The 23,087-nt window shown below is 41.3% G+C and overlaps 1 protein-coding gene across 1 annotated transcript in view; it reads right to left on the reverse strand.

Annotated features, from left to right (window-relative positions):
* Positions 1 to 1,397: 1,397 nt before the first annotated feature.
* The window catches only part of Nvl (nuclear VCP like), a 55,399-nt gene continuing 33,709 nt past the window's right edge, over positions 1,398 to 23,087 (reverse strand). The window contains exons 16-23 of the mRNA XM_090341585.1: positions 19,898 to 19,960; positions 14,237 to 14,356; positions 13,139 to 13,238; positions 9,098 to 9,204; positions 7,731 to 7,807; positions 5,235 to 5,323; positions 2,885 to 2,955; positions 1,398 to 1,890 (exon numbers count right to left, since the gene is read on the reverse strand). Of these exons, the coding sequence (XP_090197711.1) occupies positions 1,846 to 1,890; positions 2,885 to 2,955; positions 5,235 to 5,323; positions 7,731 to 7,807; positions 9,098 to 9,204; positions 13,139 to 13,238; positions 14,237 to 14,356; positions 19,898 to 19,960 (672 nt within the window). The 3' untranslated portion in view covers positions 1,398 to 1,845. The remainder of the gene's footprint in view (positions 1,891 to 2,884; positions 2,956 to 5,234; positions 5,324 to 7,730; positions 7,808 to 9,097; positions 9,205 to 13,138; positions 13,239 to 14,236; positions 14,357 to 19,897; positions 19,961 to 23,087) is intronic.

Raw genomic sequence — 23,087 nt, forward strand, 5'->3', positions numbered from 1 at the left:
CCTTAATGCAAAAAAACATATTTAGAAATCACCATTGAGAAGGTAATTTCATGTATAACTTCCAGCAATTCCACCACTTGGGAGGCAGTAGGTCTAGCTTGAGATCTGAAGATTGAGTTTTAAAGTCAGCCTAGGAAGGAAAATGCCATTAGACTCTTGTCTCCATTTAACCACCAGAAATCCAGAAGTGGAGCTGAGCAAAAGCGCTCAGGGACAGAGGCTAGGCCCCAAGTTCAAGTCATACAACCACCACCACCACCAACAACCAAATAAGATTATGTACTTGTTCAGACTTGGGCTCTGACAGTATTACCAGAAAGTATTTATGACCTATTAATCATACATGAGCTTTCTTTAAATATCATTCTAAAATCACTTTAAAGGAAAAACAAGAGGCTATGATAACTCATCCCATTGTCATTAAAATCATACAAATAGCTGAGCAGCTGGGGACTCACATCTGTAATCCTAACAAGTCAGGAGACGGAGATCTGAGGATTCCAACTGAAAGCCACCCCGGGCAGGAAAATCCATGAGATTCTTATCTCCAACTAAACACCAGAAAACTGGCAAAGTGGTAGAGGGCTAGTCCTTCAGCAAAAGAGCTCAGGGAACAAATGATCTGGGTTCAAGCCCCACGACCAATCTAAATAAACAAACGTCAGTAGTTCATGCCTAAAATCCCAGCAACTTAGAAAGCACAGAATCGGGGCTGGGAGTGGCCTAGTGGTAGAGTGCTTGCCTAGCATGCACAAAGATCCAAGTCCTATTCCTTGGTATCACATACACAGAAAAAGCTAGAAGTGGTGCCGTGGCTCAAGTGGTAGAGTTCTAGCCTTGAGAAAGCCCAAGGACAGTGCCCAGGCCCTGACTTCAAGACCCAGAACTGGCCAAAAAAAAAAAAAAAAAAAAAAAAAAAAAGGACATATCTGATGGCTAGGAATGTGGCTTAGTGCTTAGTGGTAGAAGTGGTGCTGTGAGTCAAGTGGTCAAGTGGTTGAGTGGTAGCCTTGAGCAAAAGAAGCTCAGGGACAGTGTCCAGGGCAAGTTCAAGCCCCAGGACACAGACACAGGAGAGAGAGGAGAACGGGGGGGGGGGGGGGGGGGGAGGAGAAAGGGGAGAAGGGAGGAGAAGAGGGGGGAGAGAAAGAGAACAGATTTGAGAATCAAGGTCCAAAGCCAGCCGAGGAAGACAAACACATATAACTGTTATCTTCAGTTAATTAGCAAAAACTAGAGGAATGACCAATGTGGAAAAGCTCCAGCCATGATGGTCAAGTTGAACAAGAACAAAAACCTCTGACTTCAAGACCTGTAACAAAGGTTAGACTTGATCCTACTCACAATAAGGAAATAGCAGAGAAATGCATGCTAAAGACGTTCTATAATTAGCGTATGGTCTTTAAATGAGTTAAAAGTCCTGTCAGAGAAACTCTTCCAGGCTACTGGAAGACTAAACAGACTAATTCACGGGAATGGCTAATTCTGACTTCGATCTTTTGGCCAGAGAGGACATGAAATAGTTACAGAAACTTGATCAGGGACTGATACATCACTTGAGCGGATGAGGTACAAAAGTTCTTTCTAACTTTTACGTATGGTAACACTGTTCAAAATAAAAACTTTATTTGAAAAAAAGCTCAATATGACCAGTTTTTTCTTCTTAACAAGGACTTGTACAGTTTTCCCACAATGCTGGCCATTTAGGAAGAAATCTTCAGCTGCAGCTTGGATTTGTTAAAATAAAATGAACAGACCACATCTATGTGGAGCTGAAAGTGGACTCTTCAGAGTGCGTGCCATTGCCCGACTCCTCTACGCTCTGGACTTCTGCTTCTGGAAGTGTCATTGGCTCAGGGACTGCTGCAGAGTTTCATACATCACTTGATCCTAAGAGGAAGGGAAAAGACACATGGAGACATGTTAACAATTGATTAGGGGCTCAGAATGTGGCTGTGGGTAAAGATAAGGTCTTTTTTCTCTTTCTTTCTTTCCTTTTTTTTTTTGTATTTTACCAGTCCTAGGGCTTAAACTCAGGGCCTGGGCACTGTCCCTGAGCTTCTTTTTGCTCAAGACTAGTGCTCTACCACTTCAGCCACAGCTCTACTTCCAGGGCAAGCATTCTACCACTAGGCCACAATCCCAGCACCAAGATAGCGAAGCGTCTTTAACCTAACAACCCTCTACCCTCAATCTTATACCACAAACTGAAGTTACATTAGCTCCTTCTTTTCCAAGAGTTCCTCATCGGATCCAAGTGTGTGTGTGTGTGTGTGTGTGTGTGTGTGTGTGTGTGTGTGTGTGTGTGTATTCTGGAGTGTGTGTGTGTGTGTGTGTGTGTGTGTGTGTGTGTGTGTGTGTGTGTGTGTGTATTCTGGAGCCAGACCCCAGTAGTAATCCTAGCTACTCAAGAATCTGAGATCTGAGGATCAAGTTCAGAGCCAGCTCATGCAAACAAATCCAGGAGATTTGTATCTCTAACTAACCAGTAAAAAACCAGTTTCAAATGGTACAATGTGAGATTTAACCAAAAGGAATTTAAAAAGACCAAAAGAATGAAGTTCAAATCCTGGGACCAGTACACCCCCCAAAATATAAGGGAAAGAACTGCATCAGTACTGAACTACAGTAGACATTTTTTTGTCACTATTTCCTAAATAATGCAGTCTAACAACTATGTACCTGATATGTGCACTACATTACTATACACAAAGAAGATTTAAAATACATACAAGGGGTCAGGAGCATAGCCTCGTGGTAGAGTGCTCGCCTAGCATGCAAGAAGCCCTAGGTTTGATACCACAAAACACTGTTAGGATTTATAATTTCTCATCCATTGCTACCACTTCTGACTTCTTTCTAAAAACTGAAGAGAATTTCTTACCTTTACTGAGATAGATGGTTTCACTTTCTTGAAAGCTTCTTCAAAGTGCATATGGTCAATCTTAAGCTCACCTGGGAAACACATGCATGCATAAATACACATATTTCAGTATATTTCTTAAGATCCAAGCCAGAAACCAGTGGCTTACACCTGTAACTCTAGCTACTCAGGAAGCTGAATTCTAAGGATCGAGGTCCAGTGCCAGCTCAAGAAAGTCCATTACACTCTTACCTCCAATTAACCATCAGAAAACTAGAAGTAGAGCCATGCCTCAAAGTGGTGAAATGATAGCCTTGAGTAAAAATGCTAAGGGACATAACTGACTTAAAAAATATTAGCCAGGTGTGGTGGTTCACGCCTGTAATCCTAGCTACTCAGGAGCCTGAGATCTGAGGATTGCTGTTCAAAGCCAACCCCAGCACTAAAGAACATGAGACTTATCTCCAATCAACTACTAGAAAACCGGAAGTGGCACTGTGGCTCCATGGATAGGACGGCAGCCTTGAGCTGAAGCGCTCAGGGACAGTGGCCAAGGCCCAGAGTTCAAGCCCCATGACCAACAAGAGAAAAAAACATTTTTTTTTAAGGGGCTGGGAGTTTGTCCTAGTGGTAGAGTGCTTGCCTAGCAAGACCCAGGTTTGATTCCTTGGTATCACATACATAGAAAAAAGCCAGAAGTGGTGCTGTGGCTCAAGTGGTAGAACTCTAGCCTTGGGAAAGCCCAAGGACAGTGCTTAGGCCTGAGCTCAAGCCCAGGACTGGCAAAAAAAGAAAAAAAAGAAAAAGAAAAAGAAAAGGAAAGGAAAGGAAAGCTGGAAGTAGTGCTGTGGCTCAGGTGGTAGAGCGCTATCCTTGATGAAAAAGCCCAAGGACAATGCTCAGGCCCTGAGTTCAAGCCCCAGCACTGGCAAATAAAATAAAATTTAAAAAAGATCCAGGCCTCCAAGGGGAAAATGAATGAACAGTGATTCTATTCAAGGGTGTTTATACATGGGCCTGACCAACTCCGTCCCAGACACTACTACTCCCACTTACACTAAGGGAGACAGGAATGCGGTTAGCACCTGGTATGTCTCTCAGAAACACTGAAGAGATCAATGGAGAATCACTGGCCCAGATATGAAAGCAGCGGTTCAAACCCTGTATATCTTGATCATGCTCCCCAAAACTATCATCAAGGAAATGTGAAATTCCTCAATCAGAACTGAAGTAAGTACCTGCACTACTGCTAAAGGGTATGTATGTTCTTGGAGATAAGTTTACATTCAAACCCCTCAAAGAAAAAAAATGCAAGGATATAGATTAGAACACCAGTTTAGACAAGTCTAACATCGCTAGGCCATTGCATCAGTAAGTAAAACAAAAAGGCTAAGTGTTAAAATTCAACTTTGTTTAGAATGTTTCATTTAAAAAAAGAATCAGGAGTGCCTATAATTCTAGCTACTCAAGAGGCTGAGATCTGAGATTGGAGGTTTAAAGCCAGCACAGGCACAAAAGATCTTATCTCCAATTAACCACTAGAAAACAAGTGGGGCTGTGGCTCAAGGGATAGGGTGGTGACCTTGAGCTGAAGAACTCAAGGAGAGAAGTCCAAGCCCAGAGTTCAAACCCCATGGCCCACCAAAAAAAAAAAAAAAAAAAAATCAGGGCACAGGAGTTTGGCCTAGTGGTAGAGTGATTGCCCAGAATGCATGAAGACCTGGGTTGACTTTTCGGTACCACATACATAGGAAAAGCCAGAAGTGGTGCAGTGGCTCAAGTGGTAAGGCTCTAACCTTCAGGAACTCCCAAGGACAATGCTTAGGTCCTTAGTTAAAGCCCCAGGACTGGAAAAAATAAATAAATAAATGAATCAGGAGCAGGAAGTACCACATACAAAAGCCAGAAGTGGTGCTGTGGGCCAAGTAGTAGATCACTAGCCTTGAGAAACAGCCAAGGACAGTGTTCTGGGCCCTGAGTTGAAGACCTAGGACTGGCTGGGCATGGTGGTTCACGCCTGTCATCCTGGCTACTCAGGAGGCTGAGATCAGGAGGAGTAAGGTTCAAAGCCAACCTGAGCACTAAAGAACACTAAAGATCATAAATGTCTTATCTCCAATTAATCACTACAAAATGGGAAGTGGGGCTATGGCTCAAGGGGTAGGGCGGTAACCTTGAGCTAAAGAGCTCAGGGACAATGCCCAAGCCTAGCATACAAGCCCCATGACCCACCAAAAAAAAAAAAAAAAAAGATAATCAACTTTATTCCAAAAAAAAAAAAAAGAGTAATTTCAGAGGGGAAAGAATGCTTTTTGGCTTTTTAGTTCCTAGAGTGAACTATCAGAACGCAAGACTCTGGAGAAAATTATACCTTTTCCATTTCCACTCTTCTGCCTTGCCATTTCCTGTCTCAAGGCACAGAGAGAAGCTTCTCGTACCAAGGCAGAGAGGTCTGCACCCCTGTGATAAAGAGAAGTATTCTTTTTTTTATATATTCTTGATACTGTAAAAGTCCAGAGAGAAGGCAGACAGCAATTTCTAATTATTGTAATATTAAACAATAAAAGGAAAGTAATCAATAATGATGGGAAAAACTGATTATAGTAGTAGCAGAATTGATTCTTTAGGAAGTTTGGTTTTCAGTACTATAGACCCTATTTTCAGACACTTAGATTATTTTAGGAGCCAGGCAACCTTATTTTCAGGCACTTAAGATTATTTTAGGAGCCAGGCAATGGTGGCTCATGCCTATAACCCTAGCTACTCAGGAGGCTGAGATCTGAGAATAGCAGTTCAAAGCCAGCCCAGTCCCTTAGACTCTTATCTCCAATTAACCACCAGAGAACCATAAATGGTGCTGTAGGTCAAGTGGTAGAGCGACTGTATTGAGCTGAAGAGCTCAGGGACAGTGCTCTAACCCAGAGTTCAAGCCCCATGATTGACCCCCCCCCCCAAAAAGGGGGGGGGGACAGGACAGTTCAACGAGAATTACAGTCATTTCCTTACTTATGTAACTGTAATCCCTCTGTACATCACACAATAAAAATGAAACTTTCCAAATAACACATAAAACTAAACAAGGACAGAGCTTACGTTAACCTTCACCTATGTCTGTATTAGCCAAATCTGAGTTTTCACATTACATAAGAGCAATATACATTCTTTCCTTAAATATAACATTTGTATGGGCACTATTAGCTAGTGGCTAAGATTTAGTAGTGTTTGTTTCTCAGTGGCAACAGTCTACAAGTCTTGGCCCAGACTAGCTTCTGCCATCAAAACTGCCTCTATTGGAGCCAGGAGTTTGGCCTAGTGGTTTAGTACTTGCCTAGCATGCAGGAAGACACAGTTTTGATTGCTTGGTACCACATACATAGAAAAAGCTGGAAGTGGCTCAAGTGGTAGAGTGATAGCCTTGAGAAAAAGCAAGGACAGTGCTCAGGCCCTGAGCTAACGCCCAGGACTGACAAAAACAACCAAACAAACAAAAAACAAAAACAAAAAAACCCTGCCTCTATCAGTTATGCTAAATCTTTACAATAAAAGAAAGATTATAGCTGAGCCCCTGTAGCTCACACCTATAATCCTAGCTACTCAGGAGGTTGAGATCTGAGGATCGTAGTTCAAAGGCAGCTGTGGCAAGAAAGTTTATGAGACTTTTGACCTTTTTTTGTTTTTTTGGGGGGTGTGGGGGGGTCAGTCATGGGACAGTGCTCAGACCCTAAATGGACAGTGCTCAGACTCTGAGTTCAAGCTCCAGGACTAGGAGGGGGAAAAAAAATCATATACTCATCAAAGACTGGTATCAATCAATTAGAAGGTGAGAGATGCATCCTTCTTCAAGGAAGATGTCTATATAAGCATTTACTTACACATGTTATTCAGCAGCCCTACTCAAGATGCTAACCATTTCCTCTCATTCAGAGTCACTGCTCTAAGACAGAATGACTGGCAAGCATTTGGTGTATTTGTGGAACAATAGATAGTACATCAGATATTCACTGGCCTAGATGTCTACATGTGAAAATCATGCAGACCAAAGCTTATGAACTACCCAGGCTGCCATAATGATCAGTGTGAAGATAGTTATATGAAATTTCTCTATCTACTTTATATTACTAAGAGTATGTTCTTACACGCAAGTTTATACTGCCTTGAAAACACTGACTGATTTGAGTTCCATGGCTGTGGAGAGTCCCACAGTATTTTGGGCTTGCCCTAGAAGTATATTGTGAGCACCATGAGTAAAGAGAAAAAACAAAGACGTGTCCAAGTTAAAAGTTTCTTTCCCTTCTTGTGCTCCCAAATTAGTAATGCTAACCAACATATATACTTAAACCAGGTGAAGGAGGGGGAGGAGGAGGAGGAGGAGGAGGAGGAGGAGGAAGAGAAGGAAGAAGAAGAGGAAGAGGAGGAGGAGGAGGAGGAGGAGGAAGGGGAAGAAGAAGAAGAAGAAGAAGAAGAAGAAGAAGAAGAAGAAGAAGAAGAAGAAGAAGAAGAAGAGGAGAAGGAGGAGGAGGAGGAGGAGGAAGAAGAAACCAAAACTCCATATAACCAACCACAAACATGAAAGCTTAAGACAAATCCACCACCACTGTTACAGTCATGACACACCTATTCAGATATTGTGAAGAGTAACCTGTGCAGAACAGTGTTAACTCAGGGAAGATTGAGTACCGTGAGATAACATACAACTGGACAACGTATTCCTAGAATTCCTTCAGAGATTTCATGGAAGACCCTTAGACAGATGCCACAGAAGGCATTTTATTTAGCCTATCCAACTTTCAGGGAAGTGGGTATCACTCCCATTCCTTCTAGGGAATATAACCCAGAGGGTTCACAGACTTGCGACTTGAATACTCACGAATAGCAATCACAGCGAGGATCACCAGCAATTGCTGGCAAATTTACACTTTCACCCAGTGGAGGTTTGGTGCCATCCTAAAGGAGAGATGAAAATTACTTTCTTTGGGGCTTTAAAGACATGAGCATGAGTTGCAGGTGTGGCCCAAGTGGTAGAGCACCTGCATAGGAAGTGCAACACTTCAGTTCAAAACCTAGTACCATTACAAAAAAAAGAGAGACCCAAGCATATCTACATTTCCCCCCACAACAGTGGGACTTGAACTCAGGGCCCCAGCAATGGCACCTGGCTACTTATTGTTTTTAAAACTTAAAATATCAACACTATCAACATCTTAACTGTTAATACTGTATAGACATCTAAAGCACCAAAAATGTAATGATAGTGCTCTTCCAAATACATTAGCTGGGCTGGGAATTTGGTAGAGTGCTTGCCTAGCATGCATGAAGACCCGGGTTCGATTCCTTGGTACCACATACTTAGAAAAAGCCAGAAGTGGTGCTGAGGCTCAAGTGGTAGAGCTCTAGCCTTGAGAAAAATCCAAAGACAGTGCTCAGGCCTGAGCTTAAGCCCAGGACTGGCAAAAAAAAAAAAAAAACATTAGCTGAACTAACTTCAGATATTCCTCATGTGGTTTTACCTTTATTCTAAGCAGATAAACATGAAAATGGACAGTCTCTTCAGTGATCAAAAACACATTACTAGCCGGGTGCGGATGCAGTGGCTCATGCCTGTAGTCCTAGCTACTCGGGAGGCTGAGATCTGAAGATCAAGGTTCAAAGCCAGCCCAGGCACTAAAGTCAATGAGACTTTTATCTCCAATTAACCACTAGAAAACTGGAAGTGGAGCTATGACTCAAGGGATAGGGTGGTAGCCTTGAGCTGAAGAACTCAGGGACAATGCCCAGGCCAAGTTCAAGTCTCACAACCACCACCACCTCTACCCAACAAAAAAACTGATTACTGTTTCATCTTTGGGAGATATAGGCCGGACAAAAACTTAAAGCTAAAGAAAGGAAGTAATTAACATTCTAAATTATGACCTGCTGAACTGTTTACTTAAAATTAAGAACATAGCCAGGTAGTGGTGGCTCACACCTGCATTCTTAGCTATTCCAGAGGCTGAGATCCGAGGATAGCGGCCAGCTTGGGCAGAAGTCCATGAGACTCTTACCTCTAATAAAACTACTCAGAAAAAGCCCAAAGTGGCACTGTGGCTCAAATGGTAGAGTGCTGGCCCTGAGCACAAAGAGGCTCAGGGACGTGCCCAGGCCCTGAGTTCAAGCCCTAAGACTGGCAAAAAAAAAAAAAAAAATGAAAAACAAAAACAAGAACATACATGGGAAATATACCATTTCTTTACATACTTTTGTGATAGTTTTTAAGATGGCAAGACGATCTGCTGGGGATGGCAAACCCACAAAGAGTGTTTTGTCCAAGCGGCCTGGGCGCAGAATTGCAGGATCAATGATGTCTAAAGGAAATTGAGTCCTAAATAAGTGAACTAGAACAGCTTTTACAGTATACATAATAAACAAAACCAATCATGCTACTTATGTAACCTGTGGGCAAGGGTGGGAGGAGGAAACGGGGGTAGGTAGAGAGGGAAGGGATGGCATTATCCAAAAAAGGAAGTGTACTCATTACCTGACTCATGAAGTGGAAGCCCCAGGCACACCACTTTAAGAACAATAAAATTATATTTTAAGTAAATAAATAAAAATAAAGGATGGCTAGGAATATGGTTTAGTGCATGGCCTAGCATGCATGAAGCCTTAGGTTTGATTCCTCAGTACCACATAAATGGAAAAAGCTGGTGGTGTTGTGGCCCAAGTAGCAAAACATTAACCTTGAGCAAAAGAAACTCAGGGACAGTGCCCAGGCCCTGAGCTCAAGACCCAGGACCAGCAATCAATCAATCAATCAATCAATCAACAAATGTCTTCTGCTCACTATAATTTCCAACCCAGCCCCTCCTGCTCTTCTTGAGTCCCAATTTCAGACAATGGGCTCTGTCTATTCCTACCCATATGTCCTCAAAACCAACCTAGGTAGTAAGAACACAAAGCAATCAAAAGGTTTCTCTTCCCTCTAAAGCAGCGATAAGTTCTATCAAGTTTTCCTCTGATTACTTCAACCTTCAGTAATGGCAAAATGTAACTTCTGTGCTAAGTGTAAAAATACAATTTTTACCATTTATTTCATTTGCAGTGCTAGGGTACATGCTAGGCAAATGTTCTAAAACTTAACCATCTCCTCCACACTCCCAGTCCTTTGGGCTTTTTGTTGTCACTGTTCTCAAGACAAAATCAGACCGCTGTTTTTACCTGACCTGTGTCTAAACTATTGTCTCTAACTACAACAAACAGCTGGAATGATACCATGCAACTCGTAGCTGAGAATCCATTGTTTTCTTCTTATTTTTGGTCAGTCATGGGGCTTGAACTCAGGGCTTGGGTGCTATCCTTGACCTCTTTTGCTCAATGCTAGTGTTCAACAACTAAAATATCACTTCGGGTTTTCTGGTGGTCAAATGGAACAAAGACTCCAGGCCTTTCATGCTCAAGTTGACCTACAACTTTGATTCTCAGATCTCAGCCTCCTGAATAGCTAGAGTTATGGGCTTGAGTTAGCAGCACATGTTTTTGTTTCCTCATTTCCTTCCTTTCCTTCCTTTCCTTCCTTCCCCCCTTCCTCTTCCATCTCCTTCTCCTTCTGCCAATCCTGGGGCTTGAATTCAGGGCCTGAGCACTGTTCTTGGGCTTTTTCAAGGCTATAGCTCTACCACGTGAGCCACAGCACCACTTCTGGCTCTTTCTATGTATGTGACCCTGAGGAATCAAACCCGGGTCTTTGTGCATACTAGACAACACTCTACCACTAGGCCAAAATCCTGGCCCTTGTTTTCTTTTGTCTTTAAATATTTTTATTACCCTTAAGTAGCTGTGCAAAGGAGTAAATTCAGCAGTTGTTTATGAACACCAGGCATCTTGATCCATGCCTCTTCTATAACCATTCTTAAGCCAAATCTCTTAAAAAAAAACTCATTCAACAATGACCTTAAATCATACAGCTAACAATGATAACCCGTGATCACACAGAGACATAACTAGACATAGTAAGACACGTATTTTTAATAAACGAACTAGAGGGGCCGGGAGTTTGGCCTAGTGGTTAAAGTGCTTGCCTAGCATGCATGAAGACCCGGGTTCGATTCCGCGGTACCACATACATAGATAAAAGCCAGAAGTGGTGCTGAGGCTCAAGTGGTAGAACTGTAGCCTTGAGAAAGTCCAAGGACAGTGCTCAGGCCCTGAGCTCAAGCCCAGGACTGGCAAAAAAAAATAAATAAATAAATAAAAATAAATAAAAAAAAATAAACGAACTAGACTCGGTCACTAATTTCCTAAACTATAAAGTGGTACAATTAGTCCTTCCTGGAGTTCTGAGTCAGATATTGTTCTTTAGCCATTCAACAGAAGCTATATATTTATTCCAAAGTTTAATTCAACCATTGTTGGAATTTCTCTTAGGATACTAAGATATAATATTTTATTTTATTTTATTTTATTTATTTATTTATTTTGCCAGTGCTGGGCTTGAGCTCAGGGCCTGAGCACTGTCCTTGGACTTTCTCAAGGCTAGAGCTCTACCACTTGAGCCTCAGCACCACTTCTGGCTTTTTGCTATGTATGTGGGGTACCGAGGAATCGAACCCGGGTCTTCATGCATGCTAGGCAAGCACTTTAACCAAACTCCCGGCCCCCCTAAGATATAATATTTTAAAATGAGGAAAAAAGATTACTGCATGCTTTCCATGTCTTACTAAGTCGCTGTTCTACAAGCTGTCTAGCAGCCTGAGTATATTGGGCAGATGTTCCTCCAATACTCTGGAGGCAAGATCATTTTGTATTCTTAAAGGATTATGAGGATTCCTTCATAATTTTATTTTATTGGCAGATTTTGTGTGTGCGTGTGTGTGTGTGTATGTATATCCCCAGTCCTGGGGCTTGAACTCAGGGCCTGAGTACTGTCCTTGGGCTTTCTCAAGGATAGAGCTCTACCACTTGAGCCATATCACCACTTTTTGTTGTTTTCTTTTTTGGTGTTTTTCCCCTCCAATCTGGGGCTTGAAATATAGGCCTGACCACCATGCCTGAGCTTTTCTACTCAAGGCTTACAGTCTACCATTTGATCCACAGCACCACTTCCAGCTTTTTTGTGTAGTTTAGTGCAAATAAGAGTCTCACACACTTTACTGCTCAAGCTGCCTTTGAACAGCCATCCTCGGCCTCTTGAGTAGCTAGGATTATTCGTGTGGCCCAGTTAGTCTCATTTGTTTAAATGGTTACTTGACCCTTTTTCCACTGAACTACTGGTGTGCTTTGCCAGAAAAAAAAAAGGGGGGGGGGAATCAACTATCCATGAATACATACAGAAAGGTATTTGGATATTTACATGTTGTTTTGATCAATCTGTATACTTACTTATCACTAACATGGTATGGAAACAGTTCTTACCAAGCATACAAATACTTACAGGTCTTAAAGTCAGATCTACATGTCTTTAACTAAAAATCATAACTTAAGTGGCCCTAATTTAAAACTTTTCTTGAGCCAGGCACTGGTCAATTACATCTACTCCCAAGAGGAGCAAGACCAAAGACCAGAAATAGAGGACCAACTAAGTAATGAAATAATGAGTGACAAGGCCTAAAGCAAGCTTTCCAAACTGAAAAGAGGCTAGAGAAAGCTCCAGAACGGTCTCAAAAAAAATAAGCAATCACTCAGAAGGCTAAGATCTGAGCTGTAGTTTCAAGCTGGCCCAAGCAGAAAAGTCCACGAGACTCTTATTTCCAATTAACTAGGAGGAAAAAAACCAGAAGCAGAGTTGTGGCTCAAGCTGCAAAAACCTGAATTAAAACAAAACAAAACAAAAAACAAACCAAAAAAGGGGAGTTACTGAATCCAACCCTAAAACAGTTACATTAGAAAGGAATGATTAGAATTTAATCAATGATGTACCTGAGTCAGCAGAGAAAGAAGTATTTACACAGTAAAAGACTCATAGTAATTTAACAATGATGAGTGATTAAGCACAAGTTTTAATAAAACTATAATACTGGGGTGGTGCATGGCAAGATACTGGGTATATATATAGATAATATATATACCACCTGCTAATGATACATTGCTTCTTGAGTACAAAAGAAAGTATCACAAAGGATTGGAACAACAATATTATGCTTTTTAGTTTAGACAAAAACTTTCTAAGGCTTTATCAACCTATGAACAAAAAGTATTTCAAATTAGCCTAAATTTAGCCTTCTTTTACTAGAATGAAATGTAAATTATACCACAACAAATATTCCACATTTTGGGGTTCATTTATAAAATGTTCTTTCTTACCCGGCCTATTAGTAGCAGCCATAATAAAAACTTGTTGACGAGATTCTAAACCATCCATCTCTGTAAGCAGCTGATTTACCACCCGAACACTTGCACCTGTCTATAAAAGAAATAAATGTAATTCAGGCCAGAAGTGTAGCCTAATGTTAGAGTGCTCGCCTAGCATGCACAAAGCCTTGGGTTTGACTCCTCAGTACCACATACACAGAAAAAGCTGGAAGTGATGCTGTGGCTCAAGGGGCAGAGGACTAGCCATGAACAAAAAGTGTTCAAGGACAGTGCCCAGGCCCTGAGTTCAAGCCCCAGGCCTGGCAAGGATAAATAGAAAGAAAAGAGAGGGGGGGGGAGGAAAAAGATGGAAAGGAAGGAAGGAAGGAAGGAAGGAAACTATTAGCTCACAACATAGCCTCCAACCAGAGAACTAGACAGGAGAATTTCCACTTTCTCTAAACTTTTTTCTTTTTGGCTGGTTGCAGGGCATGAACTCTGGGTCTGGCATTGTCCCTAAGCTCTTCAGCTCAATGCTAGTGCCCTACCACTTGAGCCATAGTACCACTTCCAGTTTTCTGGTGGTTAACTGGAGATAAGTCTCATGGAATGCTATGCATGGTGGCTCATGCCTGTAATTCTAGCTACTCAAAAGGCTGAGATTTGAGGATCAGGGTTCAAAGCAAGTTTGGGCACTAAAGAACATGAGACTCTTATGTTCAATTAATTACTAGAAAACAGGAAGTGGAGCTGTGTAGCCTTGAGCTAAAGAGCTCAGGGACAGCGCCCAGGCCCAGACTTTAATTAAACCCCATGACCAACACACACACAAAAAATTTTAAAAAAGTCTCATTCACACACACACACACACACACACACGCATATATATCATAAAGTAAGTGCCATTATTTATTTCTTTGCGTGCAGGGACTGAGGCTTGAGCTCAGAACCTAGCCTTGCTGACCTTGGTGGCACTCCAGCACTTACCACAGCTCCAGGGCTCTCAAGGAACACCTATATATCAAATACCTGAACTATAACTATCAAAAGTCTTACAGTACGTAAAAACAGAAATCTGAAATTTCTAACCTATTAATCTATAATACTTACCTCTCGATCTGATCTACGAGGACATAAAGCATCCACTTCATCAAAGAATATCACACAGGGTGCTGAGTTCTTGGCTCGCTGAAAAACCTGTCGTACAGCACGTTCACTCTCACCAACATACTAAACATAGAAATAAAAGTAAATACAAACAATTCAATTTGAGGTTTTGGTCCAATGATAGTAAACCTAGATTTCAATAATATGTAGTTCAGGTGTCTAAGGCGCATGAATGTAATTACCCAGGTAGAATAGTCTGTAAGTAGACTGGAGTAGAGTCCAATGAACCAGCAACATGCTAGATTAGAGACATAGTTCAAGTAGTACAGTGCAAACCATTAGCAAATAGCCCAGAGAGAGCTCAATCTGGACACATATACAACACACACACACACACACGCACGCACGCACACATGCACGAAAGAGACATATAAAAGTCAGAGCTCTAGAAAAGTATTAAACTACAAACAGCTGCTAATATTAAACCACTTCCAACCTACACAAAGAGCCAAATTCACCAGGTGTGATTTTGTACATAAATATAATCCTAGCACTCTCAAGGCTGAGACAGGATGCTTCTGACTTTGAAGCTAGCCTAGGCTATAAATAATTTAAAGCCAGGTGCCAGCATCTCACGCCTGTAATCCTAGCTACTCAGGAGGTTGAACCTGAGGATCACAGTTGGAAGCCAGCCTGGGCAGAAAAGTCCATGAGACTCTTACCACCGGAAAACCAAGGGGCGGGGGAAGGGGAATGCTGACTACAAATGATTCAAATGAACAAAACCAGTTAGTAATACAGCACAGATTTCTTTCTTAGGGAAAATACATAAAACAAATAATTATATTGTAGTGTGGTGTTGGTCTCCCATACCTTATGCAGTAAAATGCCCAGCAGAAATTTTAAATGCATATAAACTACTGTTGAATCCTTATTTCTTCATAAATCACCCTCTAGTGTACCACCCCCACAAAAAAAGGGAAGGAAAGCCTATTCTATTCTGTTTGTCTAATAGCAACAGAAGGTCAAAGTGAATGAGCTAGGCATCTCATAGGATTCCCAGTTTATTATATGTTAATATGTAAACAAAAATATAGATGACCCTGGAGTATGGTCTAGTGGTAGAGTGCTTATCTAGCATGCACTAAGTCCTGGGTTCAATCCTGAGTACCACATACAGAGAAAAAGCCAGAAGTGGTGTTGTGGCTCAAGTGGTAGAGTGCTAATCTTAAGAAAGCTCAAGGACAGTGTCCAGGCCCTGAGTTCAAGCTCCAGGATGTGGGAAAAAAAAAAATAGAACATTTTGGACTGCAGACATGGCTTAAGTGGTACAGTGTTTGCCAAGCAAACAAATTCAAACCCCAATAACACCAGAAAAAATAAAAAACAGCCAGATGAGTAATGCAAACTTTGGGGACACATCAGGGTGAGACCAGTTTGAAGCCAAGTGCTGGTGTCTCAGGCCTAAAATCCTGGCTTCTCAGGAGGCTGAGATTGGAGGATTATAGCTCAAAGCCCATCAGACTCTTATGTCCAATTAATCACCAAAAGCTGGAAGTGGAGCTGTTGTTCAAGTACTACAGAGTGTCAGCCTAATTGTTACTGTAACATTACAAACTATTTGGATAAACACAGGCAGTTTTTGGTTTTTTTTAATGTCACTTGAAGTCAAGCCCTGAGCACTGTCCTTGGGCTTTTTTTTCAAGGCTGGTGCTCTGCCACTTGAACAGCACCACTTCTGACTTTTCTATGTATGTGGGACTGAGCAATCGAATCTAGGTCTTTGTGCATGCTAAGCAAAGCACTCTACTACTAGGCCAAAATCCCTGCCCTGTTGGCTTTGTTTCTGTCACTAGTGAGGCTTGAAATCAGAGCCTGGGTGCTGCACCTTAACTCTTTTGCTCAAAGATAGCACAGTCCCAGGGCCAGGAGTTTGGCCTAGTGGTTAAAGTGCTTGCCTAGCATGCACGAAGACCCGGGTTCCATTCCTTGGTACCACATACATAGAAAAAGCCGGAAGTGGTGCTGAGGCTCAAGTGGTAAGAGTTCTAGCCTGGAGAAAGTTCAAGGACAGTGCTCAGGCCCTGAGCTCAAGCCCAGGACTGGCAAAAAAAAAGAAAAAAAAAAATAGCACAGTTCCACTTCTGGTTTTTGAGTGGTTAATTAGAGATAAGTCTCATAGGGACTTTCCTTCTGCCCAGCTTGGCTTTGAACCTCAATCTTCAGATCTCAGCCTCTTGATTAGCTAAGATTACAGGCATGAGCCACAATGCCCAGCTAAAAAGCAGTTTTTGAAATTGTTAAAACAGTACCTGAAAATATCTTCACAGTATCAATTATTTTATAAGATACCACAAAGGTTATCATATGGTCATAAAGAAAAATACATCACAGATGAGAGTGACTAACATTTTATTTCTCATTATAATACCAACATTTCTTTTTATATTCTAAAAGATCCCCATTAAGGGTTGGGAGTGTTGCCTAGTGGTGGAGTGCTTGCCTAGCATGCACAAAGTCCTGGTTCAATTCCTTGGTACCACATACACAGAAAAAGCAGGAAGTGGCACTGTGGCAAGTGGCAGAGAGCTATCCTTGAGCAAAAAGTGTCCAAGGACAGTGACCAGGTACTGAGTTCAAGCTCCAGGCCAGGCAAAAAAGAGAAAAACAGATCCTCATTAAATTTTCTTCCCATTATTGTTCTTTGCTATTATACTTTGTAGTGTTATAAAATTTGAATTCTTATAACTTTGCTATATTATGAAAATAAATTTACATACGGAAACCCCAGGGGGAAAAATCATACAGTTTACACTCTCAATATCTTGTACAGCATATAAAGACTTTTTGAAAAGTTAGTTTAGCAAAAATTATAAACTGAAATGAACTAGAATTTTTTTAGTTATTTGCTTGTTTACAATGCTGGAGATAGAGCCCAGAGCTTTGCAAATGATGGCCAAGTACTTTGTCAGTCAACAGATTTTTTTTGTCCCGCCCCTCACCCAAGCCTGGGGCTTGAACCAGGGTCAGGGCACTGTCCTTGAGCTTTCTCAAGGATAGTGCTGTACGACTTGAGCCACAGCACCACTTCCAGCTTTTTTCTATGTATATGGGTACCGAGGAATCAAATCCAGGGCTTCGTGCATGCTAGGCAAGCATTCTACCCCTAGGCCACACTCCTGGCTCAACAGATATCTTAAAACTAACACTATAAGTGGATGTGGAGATACCAAGATTTAGATACAGATGGAATAAAGTAACCAATATACTGGAAATTAAATGCTAGATATAGCAAACCAAAATGAGGAACAAAATTTAAGAGAAGCCAAACCTGAATTTTCTTTTTTTTGTCAGTTGTGGGGCTCGAACACTGGGTGATGTCCCTGAGCTCTTTAGCTCAAGGCTACCACCCTAGTCCTTGAGCCAGCACCACTTATGTTTTTTTAGTGGTTAATTGGAGATAAGAGTCTCAGGGACTTTAGTGCCTGGATTGGCTTTGAACAGCCATTCTCGGATCTCAGCCTCCTGAGTAGCTAGGATTATAGGCATGAACCACCTCACACAGCTGATGAGCCTAAATTTTTGAAATGACAGACTGCAACCAATTTCATTTTAATGAAAGCAACAGTGGCTAAAAATAAGACAAAAGAAAATCCCATTCTAGTGATAGAGGCTCATACCTGTAATCTACCTACTTATGAAACTGAGATCTGAAGATTGTGGTTCAAAGCAAGATCAGGAGAAAAATCCATGCAACTTTCTCTCTTTTTTTTTTTGGGGGGGGGGGTGGCAAGTTCTGGGGCTTGAGCTCAGGGCCTGAACACTAGCTTTGGGCTTTCCTCAAGGTTAGCACTCTACCACTTGAGCCACAGCACCACTGCTAGCTTTCTCTATGTTTGTGGTACCAAGGAATCAAAGCCGGGTCTTCGTGCATACTAGGCAAGCACTCTTACCACTAGGGCAAACTCCCAGCCCCAAATCTATGCAACTCTTACCTTCAATTAACTACTAAAAAGCAGAACTGGTACTGTAGCTTAAATGATAAGAGTGCTAGCCTTATAAATAGAGATTCCCTCCTTGAACACTTTTATGTTAAACTTGTCATTTAAAATATGATGTAAAAATCAACATTAAGTTCTTTAAAAAAAAAAAAAAAAAAAAAGACGTTCAAGGACAGTGCCCAGGCCAAGTTCAATCTCCAGGACTGGCACAAAAAAAAAAAAAGAGCCAGGAGTTTGGCCTAGTGGTAGAGTGCTTGCCTAGCATGCATGAAGACCCGGGTTCGATTCCTCGGTACCACATACATAGCAAAAAAGCCGGAAGTGGTGCTGAGGCTTAAGTGGTAGAGTGCTAGCCTTGAGAAAGTCCAAGGACAGTGCTCAGGCCCTGAGCTCAAGCCCAGGACTGGCAAAAAAAAAAAAAAAAGGAAGGAAGGAAGGAAGGAAGGAAGGAAGAAGGAAGGAAGGAAGGAAGGAGAAAAAAAAAGAAAAGCCTGTATTGACTTTCTAAGAATGAATGATCTCAAGTCAGGAACTTATACTTACCAACACGTTAAATATTATTCATTCCATTTTTAACTGTTATAATCTAGCTTTTACAAAGAACTTTATTGAGAATAGTCTACCTAGTGTCACTTAAGATTGTCTAACTGCTAAATGCAGTCTTCTTTTCTATTTATTGTATACTGTTTGGGCACACTGACAACGCTGACAAATTTCTTCCCTGGGCCAGTCCTGGTGGCTCTCACACCTATAATCCTAGCTGTTCAGGAGGATGAGATCTGAGGATCACCGTTCAAAGCCAGCACAGGCAGGAAAGTCCCTTGGATTCTCATCTCCAATTAACCACCAGAAAACCAGAAGTAGAATTGTGGCTCAAAATGATATAGGGCTAGCTCTGAGTAAAAGAGCTTAGGCACAGTGACCATACCGAGTTCAAGCCCCATGACAAATAAAAAGCAATGTCTTCTCTGTTTTCAAGCCTACAAACTCTTGTGTCACTGTCTTATTCTTCTGTGCCAACTCCTGCTTATCTCATAATCCCTGCATCTTCTAGGATTTTGTTAGCAGCTCTTAATATATTGCTGTCATTTTTTTTTTTTTTTTTTTTTTGGCCAGTCCTGGGCTTGAGCTGAGCCTGATCACCGTCTTTGGACTTTCTTTTTTTTGCTAGTCCTGGGCTTGGGCTCAGGGCTTGAGCACTGTCCTTGGACTTTCTCAAGGCTAGCACTCTACCACTTGAGCCACAGCACCACTTCCAGCTTTTTCTATGTATGTGGTACCAAGGAATCAAACTCGGGCCTTTGTGCATACTAGGCAAGCATGCTACCACTAGGCCAAACTCCCGGCCATTGCTTTCATTCTTACTTAATATACTTATTATAGAAGACTAACCCAATTCCTGGATTTTATGTACAACTTAGTTAATAAATGAGTCCGATTTCTTTTCAGACTCATTTTCTATTCTTAGCAGGACATTTCCAAGGGGCTTTCTAATTCTGAACTCATTTTCAAACCCAAAGATGTCTATCCTTTTCACTACACCATTGAATCAGTCACTCTGGATTCTTCCATTGACTTTTCTTTCAGATTTCATCCTAAAAAAAAATAATAATCATTTTATGTAATTGTAACCCTTCTGTACACCAGCATTACAATAACTTACCATATTTAACAATTCAGGGCCCTTGACAGATATAAAATTTAGTCCAGATTCATTTGCCACAGCCTATCAAGAGCAAAAATAGATGCAAGTAAAACAAATGTATATTAAATTACTAATAAGAAAGTTTTAAGTTTTTTTTTTTTTTTTCTTGGTCAGTTGTGGGGCTTGAACACTGGGGCCTAGGTGCTGTCCCTGAGCTCTTAAGCTCAAAGCTACCACCCTATCCCTTGAGGCATAGCATTAGTTTCATTTTCTAGGGCTAACTGGAGATAAGAGTCTCTCAGTCTTTATTACTGGGGCTAGTTTTGAACCTTGATCCTCAGATCTCAGCCTCCTGAGTAACTAGGATTTCAGGCCTGAGCCAGCACTCCTGGCTTTTAATAGTATATTTTAAAATTTATGTTTACTAAGTAGTTGGACAAAGAGCTTTCAATTGCAGAAGTGAGGTTATAAGCATCATGCTTATAATGTTCTTTCCTATATCTCCTATCCCACCACTACCCTCAAGTTACACAGCCCAATGTTTACATAAAGTAGACTGAAAGTAATGGCTGTATTTGCACACTTTTCCCTGTTCTACTTTTGTCTTTTAAAGACAGTTCTTCCTTATTAGAAGAAAAAAAAAATACAAGCAAAAAAAAAAGGAGAAGGGCCGGGAGTATGGCCTAGTGGTAGAGTGCTTGCCCAGCATTGCTCAGTACCACATATACATAGAAAACGCCAGAAATGGTGCTGTGACTCAAGTGGTAGAGCTCTAGCCTTGAGAGAAGCCCAAGGACAGTGCTCAGATGCTGAGTTCAAGGCCCAAGACTGGCCAAAAAAAAGGGGGGGGGGGGAGAAACACAATAAAAAAGTCAAAGAAGTAAACCTCGGCCTATAGCTTCCTCCCTCACCCCCCCACCAGGCGTGAAGAGTGGGGAGCAGTATTGAGGTTTTAACTCAGGGCCGTGTACATCCTCTACCTTGTACCACACGCCTCAGTCAAGCTAGTAAATCACTGAACCAGAAAAAAATCACTCAGAACTTAAAAATGATCAGAGCATAAACTTCTTTCCTGTTTATACAAGCTGAACATGAATTTTAGAATTGTATTCACTATTCCTCAGCATCCCCATGGGTAGCAAATACATTCAAATCTATCATTCTAGAATGGGACTCCAGCCAAAGCCCAAATCAAACTCTTCTCAACTTCATTTGTTAGATTTCTAAGCCAAAACCTTAGTATCGCCCTGATTCCCTTGTCATGTCTCTCTATCCATCTATTTATCCTGTTAGCTCTGGTGCTAAAGTATTTCTCTACCTCTCCACTGTACTATCGCCCTTATCTAAACCCTCATTTTCTCTTGTTTGGACAAGCAGAAAAACTCTTAACTGGTTTTCCTTCACTCTTGCTTTCCTCTGATCAGTTTTTTTTATATATTAGTCACAACACCATCATCATTTTTTTTTTTTGGCCAGTCCCAGGGCTTGAACTCAGGGCCTGAGCCCTGTCCTTGGTCTTTTAAGTACAACTTGAAATGTATATCATGGTGTAAAGTTGGCAGATGACAGCCCCTCCTTACTCCAACCAACAACTATTTTTCAGGTTTTCTCTAGCCCTATGTAGCCCTCAGTGGTACTGGAAAACACATCCCTTCTTTCATCACAACAACTAGACCTTCAAGACTCTGTTCAAATGTCACCAGTCCTTGAACACCATTATCTAGAATTGTCACTTCCCAATCTCTCTATCCCACAACACCATTTCCATGGTAACTGGACTCCACCTACAAATTTTGCTTTTTAACTGCTTGTTCTCTTCCAGGTAGTAAAATTTCATTAGAGAAGTCATCTTCTTCACCAGTTTAACCCTAGCACCTCAGATAATTTTTAGCAAAGAACAGGGTGCTCAATTTAATGACATGTATGCATAGATGCTTTGTTATACAAAAACTGCTCAAAGGATGAATTATGAACACCTATCCATACTAATCTTTTTTATAACAATGTCCTCCAAAAGGCTATGTTATGGGCTTCATGGGTAGCTGATAGGGTTTCACTGGACCTGTAAAGGATTAATCTCATGGGTTCTTAAGTGAATGGCATTTATGCAGAGGTGATAGAAGGTAGAAGGTGAAGCCTAGTTGGAAGAAGTATGCCATGGGAAGATATATCTTATCTCAGCTCCTTCTTTCTCTCTCTCTTCTCTTTCTCTCTCCCTCACTTTCTCTCTCTTCTTCTACCCAACTCCTTTTTAGCTGCCACTTTCCTTCCACCATGATATTCTGCCTCTCTCCAGGCACAGAAACATTAAATACTATGAAATATGAACCAAACAAATTCTTTGTCCCTTTAGCTTGTTTTTTTCAGGTATTTGGCCACAGAAACAAACATGTGACTATTAATTATCCTGTAAGTATTGTTTTCATATATATGTATAGGAAAGTATCTGGAAGGACAAAAAAAGTTGAACAAAGGCAGTAGTGGGTAGTAATAGGAAGATTATAAATAATGGCTTTACCCTTTTGCTTAGTTTTTCCTTTACGAAAAAAAGTATTTCAAATAATTGTAAAGTTCTAAGTGAAGGAACCCAAGGCATTTTTCCTCTGAACATTTAAAATAGTTGCTACTTAAATTAATTCCATGAAATATTTTTGGTGGTGGTATTGTTGTTTGCATGTGCTTTTGCTTTGTGGGTTCTTGTCGTTGTTCTTGTTTTGGGGGCTTTTTTGGGTGTGGGGTTGTATCTGTTTAGGAGGGGCAAAGAATAGGTGCAGAAATGGAGGGAGGAAAGGTGAACAGATGCAGTCATGGTATTCAGCATGCACAATGTAGAAAATAAATTATGTGACTATGGGCAAGGACAAGAAAGCCAAGGAAGGAATGACATTGTCCCAGAAACAATTGTACTCAGTAGCTGACTTATGAAATGGCAACGACTCTGTGTAACCCTTAACAATAACAATAAAACTATATTATAAAAAATAACCATGCTGGGAACTGGTGGCTCACGGCCATAATCCTAGCTACTCAGGAAGCTATGTGAGGATCATAGCTCAAGGCCAGCCCAGGCACGAAAGTCCATAAGACTCTTTATCTCCAATTAACCACCTTTGGAAAATTGGAAGTGGCTCAAAGTGGCAGAGCACTAGCCTTGAGTTAAAGAGCTCAGGGACAGTGCCCAGGCCCAGAGTTCAAGCCCCATGACTGA

Source organism: Megascapheus bottae, chromosome 10, assembly GCF_031878675.1.
Source record: "Megascapheus bottae isolate mThoBot1 chromosome 10, mThoBot2.hap1, whole genome shotgun sequence".
NCBI lineage: Eukaryota > Metazoa > Chordata > Mammalia > Rodentia > Geomyidae > Megascapheus > Megascapheus bottae.